We start from the raw sequence: 5,517 nt of genomic DNA on the forward strand, positions 1-5,517 counted from the left end.
CCTCTGGTGCAAATTACTGACCTCTGTCATCATTTTAGGTGGGGGAACTTGCACAATCGGTGGCTGACTAAATACTTTTTTGCCCCACTGTATCTATATGGTCCGCCTCCTCTAGTTCAATTGATTCTAATTCTAATGTACTTCTCCCTGGCAGATTATTGAAGGAGCCAGTGCCAAGCAAAAGATTTTCAGCTATAATGCCATGTACAACACTAGCTACTCCAACATGGAGGACAACCGCAAACGGGAGGACCTAGTATACCAGTCAACAGTTCGGTGAGACTAGTACACTGAAATAGTGTTTTTGTTATGCTCTATGATAATTTTCCACAGAAAATCTGAGTTGTTAATAAAAATCATTCTTTGCATGAACAGACTTCCAGAAGTTCACATGGAGGATGATGGCCTGTATGAGTGCCATGTAGGGATTTATGACAGAAATTCCAAAGACAAAGTTATTCTAGCCTCTAGCAGTATCACCCTCACTGTCATAGGTATGTATTCATACTCATGTTGTCCCATGAACATCTCTGGCTGTATCAGTGGTTTTCTCTTGGCACCATGTATATCTTTTACTAAATTCTGTAGTAATTTATGGAAGTATTGTAAAGTATTTCATTATAGCTATAGTTTGGTTATAATTTGCCATTGGTGTATATTTTACAGGAAGAATTCATTACACTGGGGTAATAAGTTGTAAAAATAGTAAAAAAACATTATTGTAATGTTTTGAAATTTTTGCTCTTTAAGGTCTTTGCACTCCAGTGTCAGCTCAGCTTCATTAAACACACCTTCAATGAAATGAAAGCACCTTCCTCTTTGACTGCCTTGGTCATTGTATTTTCTCTCCAGTACCTCCAAAGTCTATCTCTGTGGTGGTGGCCAACAGCCCAGCTCCATTCAGCCGCTACGAGGCTCAAAACTTCACTCTGGTTTGCATTGTTACAGGAGCAAAACCAGCTCCCATGGTGAGATGGAGAATTTTTATGTCTTTATCTCTCTTGAAAGATTTGGTATTTACATCACTGCTAAGTATGTGAGGAAGGATAACTTAATTGTTGATCATCAGCCTATTTATGAATATGGAAACAACTCAAATATTTTCCTGATAGAGTTGAAAACTGTGTCCTTTCTTTCACTGCAGAATTAATTTAGTGTGCACTGCTGGATTTGGTTGGTGCTCACACAAAAAGAGCAATAACCCCTACTTGATGCACCCTACAGCAGTTGGAAATTTGGAAGCAAAAAAGCTATTTAAAACTGTGTTCTGTACCCTGGATGACCTCTTTTGAACATTGGAATTGGGAATTTATTGCATTGGGAATTAATATTGGAGAATATTATGTGGCTGTAAGCAGGAAAACTCCAACAATCAGCAGTGCAGTGACAGCTCCTTTATTTACAGTATGCTTTCGTGTTTTCCACTTATGCAGCCAACAGAATTAGAGGCAATGTCATTTTAGAAACATAATTCTGGCTACCCTCCCTCCCTCCCCCTCAGCAGAGATAGTTTCAGCCCTATCCCAGGCAGTGACCCTGAACTAGATAAGCAGAATTAAATAGATGGATACAATTCTTGCTGAAAATGCCACTACAAAATAAAAAAGCGATAGAGCAAGAACAATGCAGACCCATCTTATAGCAAAATGCAAAAGCTCTTATGTACACTGAAAGGATGGTTAGATTTTGTTATTCACCCTGTTCCTATTTCATTTCCCCCTTCTGCACTGTAAGCCTGTTTGGATGCCTAAACCTAAATGACTAAAAACAAAGATAAATCTAAACATGTTGCCACACGGGGAACAAATCCTGTATGTAAAGTTGTCTTAGCACTACCAACCCCTGAGAAGTGTCTGCTATCAGTGAAGACAACAGGAGCAAGTGCAACTGCCAATAACCTTGATAATGTCCAAGTTGGTGTCTATATCATAGACTTGTAAAAATTACAACCTGACGATTATTTGATTTTCCTGGTTGCTGCTTAGCCGTAAAAGGCTGAGTTATTATTATCTACTGGGCGGGTGGGAAAACAGGCGGCATGGACTTCCAAATGAATTAATAGCACAGGTGCAAATACTAAAAATCTCAGTGACCTCAACTTCAAGGTCAAGGTCAAAGGTCAACTTTTCTGAAAATCACCTGGAAGATTTCAGATTTAAACCATAGATCTATGGAGGAGGAGCCTGAGGGGTAGCACTGGTGGCTGCCAGCATTTTTAAAAATTTTACAGCTGTGGATGAGACTCACATTTCTGCGCTATCCTACTAACTTTAACACACACAATGGAGTTCTCCAGCTGAACTTGACTTATGATTAAATGTCTTCAAAATGCCTAGTGAGCTAAGTTTTTCTCTCTCTGCTGTTTAGGTATACTTCAAGAGAGATGGTGAGCTTATTGATGTTGTGCCAACAGCCCAGTCTTTTTCTTCAGTAGGAGTTCAAAGTAAGAGCCCAGGTCACAAAAAGAGCTGGACTATGAACCAGGCAGGGCTTTGGAGTACCCAGGTGTTGACCAGTCGAGATGTTGATGACACCAAACTCCAGAGGACCCTGCTGGAGCAAGAGGAGAAGCAGGCCAGGCTAGACCATAATGGACCTGTTGACTCTCAGGGCCAAGAAGAAGAGTCCGAACTGAATCCTGAGGAAACCACTGAGATTATCCCTGAGACAATAGTGAGCAGGGAATTTCCCCGCTGGGTTCAGACTACTGACCCTCTCTATTACTTCTATCACCGGCAGCAGGCAGCAGGCGATGGCACCATGGAGGTTAGAGCCATGCTAACCTGGAGCCTCAACCCCCAGCTTGACAATGAGGCTCTATTCAGCTGTGAGGTCAACCACCCAGCTCTATCCATGCCCATGCAAGCTGAGGTCACATTGGGTGAGTCATTCACTAACTGGCTGAGCTAACATGCAAACAGAGTTGTTTTTAAATCCAGTCACATGTGTTCAGTGTCCAGTGTGTTATTTTTACATTTTTCCTCTTAGCTGCTCCCAGAGGACCTAAGCTGTCCATGAGTCCCAGTAAAGCCAAAGTGGGAGATACAGTGCGGATCACTGTCCAGGGCTTCCAGCTGGGACCTTCTGCAGTGAGTATTCAACACAGAGACTCTAAAAATCATTGTGAAGTTTAAAAATCTGAACTTGTAGTACTTCTGTTGGATAGCTGTGACAGTTTCAATGGCATAAAATTTTAAATGCTTCTCATGCTCACACACCTGTGTGTCCACAGAGTGAAGTCTTCCCTGAGCCAATGTTCACTTGGACCAAGGTTGGTGGGGATCTGCTCGATGGCAGAGCAGTCCATAACGGAAGGGAACTCATCCTGGAGAGAGTCCCTGCTGAGCTCAATGGCTCCATGTTTCGCTGCACAGCCCAGAATCCTCTGGGCTCCACAGATACCCACACCCGCCTGATCGTGTTTGGTGAGTTGTTTGTGTAGGGATTAGTTCTGATCAGTCAATGCTTTCGGTCTTTTCAAAGCGAATCTTGTGTTTTTACAGACAACCCAAGACTGAAGAGAGGAAAAGAACATTACATTGGTACGTCAGTTTCAGTACAGCTACAACTGTGACGGTGGCAACTTTGCACGAGTCTAAAAGAAAAACAAGAAGTATAAAAAGAGAGTGACCTCAAGGTGTGGGCTTTTTGGGAGTTCCCAGCACATTTTAATAACTACACATAATCTGATTACCTCCAGGAGGTAGGGCAGGTCATCTGCTACTCAAAGGTTGGTGGCTCAGTCACTGGCTCTTCCAGTCCACAGTGCCCTGAGTGAAGATACTGAATCCCAAATTGCAAATTCATGATAGAAAACAGTTAAAGGCATTGAATTAAGTGATGAATCAATGTGTCAAAAGTATTTACAGTACAAGGTTTATTTTTGAAACTGTTTGCAGTTTTTATTTATTTATATAGTATTTATGCACCAGGTGTGTAGTTAGAAGAAAGGACAGTGTGTTTGTCAGTGTGACACTTTGATGTATTTGTGATCATTTTCAAACTTTGGAGTTTTGCGCGCGCACACACACACACACACACACACACACACACACACACACACATGTACTGGATTGATAGATAACAGGACAAACTGGCTGGTTGACAGTACAAATACCACATGCTTGGATAGGAGGTTGTTACATCAGCATTTGAATTTTGTCTTGTTTGTGTGCAGCCATCAACACAGCAGTCGGTCGGCACTCCTTCACATTATCCACCATTCTACTGCTGAGATTCACCTGTGAGCTGACGTGACCCGAAGCTCTGCTCTGCTGCTAAACACACTACCCAACTTCCTGAGGCACCATCAGTGACCATCAAGTAGTTAAACCTCCAACCAGTCCTTCTGCTTGAGCACCTAGGAGGAAGGACTCATTCTGATTCTGCATTAGACACAGAATGAAGTTTCAGAGGCAATTTACATGTAATCTTGGGAATACTTGAGATTTACCACTACCATAGGGATAATAGTAGATAGATTGTAAGTCAGCATTATCAGCTGCCGGGATTTTGATTCATAGCATCACTCCGACTGCCAGATTTATGTTATATAAACAAAAACAAAAACCCACAACCCAGGCCAACTCAAAGACACATCAAATATTGATTAGTTAGGGCTATTATTCAAAAAGATCTGGTGAACAAGTTCTCTAGAAATCATCAAATCTGGACAGCTTTCACGTTCTTACATAAAATAGCTGATGTTTTGGGGGTCTGATTGTTCCTTCTAGTGATGGGATTTCCAGCTCTTTTTAGAGAACCAGATCTTTAGGCTCGGCTCACTAAAAAGAGCCGGCTCTTTCAGCTCTGAACCGGCTCTTCAGGTTGTTTTGTTGCTTTAATTTATTTATTTTAAACAATAATATAAAATTATGCACAAAAGGAGTTACCGTACTAATGTAAAAAAATGTGGTTTTATTTATATATGTTTATATATAAATATATGTGGTGGCCCCTAGAGACAAAGCACGTACAAACTCCAAAAAGCACATACAAATTCCAAAACACATTCCTAGAGTTAACTGAACTTCCAAAACAGAGCTACCTAGATCACTTAAATTACACAATTGAAAGCATTTGTGTATGGTTTGTGTATTTATACACAAGCACTCATATATATTCAAATAATTAAACAAAAAATTTTCATTTACCTGTTACTACCACACACCAAATCCGGTCGTTGGTACTTGCTGGCTTGTGTAGCCACTAGGTAACAAAAGCTCAACACTGCACCTAGCATTCTGGAGCACTTCTGTTGTGTTTTGTACGTGTTTTGGAGATTTACGTGCTTCAGGGTTTGTACGTGTTTTGAAGTTTGTATGTGCTCTGTCTCTAGGGGCCACCGTAAATATACTTTTATTTATTCACTCCACATAAAATGTAATAAATAAATCATATAATACAAAAACCAACTAGTCACATTTCAACTTTTAACTATTTACATTTTCAGCTTTTTCCTTTTAAACAAATTTAAAATTAAACAACATAAAACACTACAAACCACAACACAATTAA

At 40.6% G+C, this 5,517-nt stretch overlaps 1 protein-coding gene across 2 annotated transcripts in view; it reads left to right on the forward strand.

The window, feature by feature from the left end:
• The window catches only part of LOC102202239 (immunoglobulin superfamily member 21-like), a 47,503-nt gene extending 42,728 nt beyond the window's left edge, over positions 1-4,775 (forward strand). For both annotated transcript variants that reach the window (XM_005745905.1, XM_005745906.1), the window contains 8 exons: positions 155-276; positions 376-494; positions 853-968; positions 2,368-2,881; positions 2,989-3,089; positions 3,233-3,425; positions 3,504-3,542; positions 4,178-4,775. In XM_005745905.1, coding sequence (XP_005745962.1) covers positions 155-276; positions 376-494; positions 853-968; positions 2,368-2,881; positions 2,989-3,089; positions 3,233-3,425; positions 3,504-3,542; positions 4,178-4,257 — 1,284 coding nt within the window. In that variant the 3' untranslated portion in view covers positions 4,258-4,775. The remainder of the gene's footprint in view (positions 1-154; positions 277-375; positions 495-852; positions 969-2,367; positions 2,882-2,988; positions 3,090-3,232; positions 3,426-3,503; positions 3,543-4,177) is intronic.
• Positions 4,776-5,517: the final 742 nt, after the last annotated feature.

Source organism: Pundamilia nyererei, unplaced genomic scaffold (genome assembly GCF_000239375.1).
Source record: "Pundamilia nyererei isolate P.nyererei 1_Seehausen unplaced genomic scaffold, PunNye1.0 scaffold00169, whole genome shotgun sequence".
Taxonomy (NCBI): Eukaryota; Metazoa; Chordata; class Actinopteri; order Cichliformes; family Cichlidae; genus Pundamilia; species Pundamilia nyererei.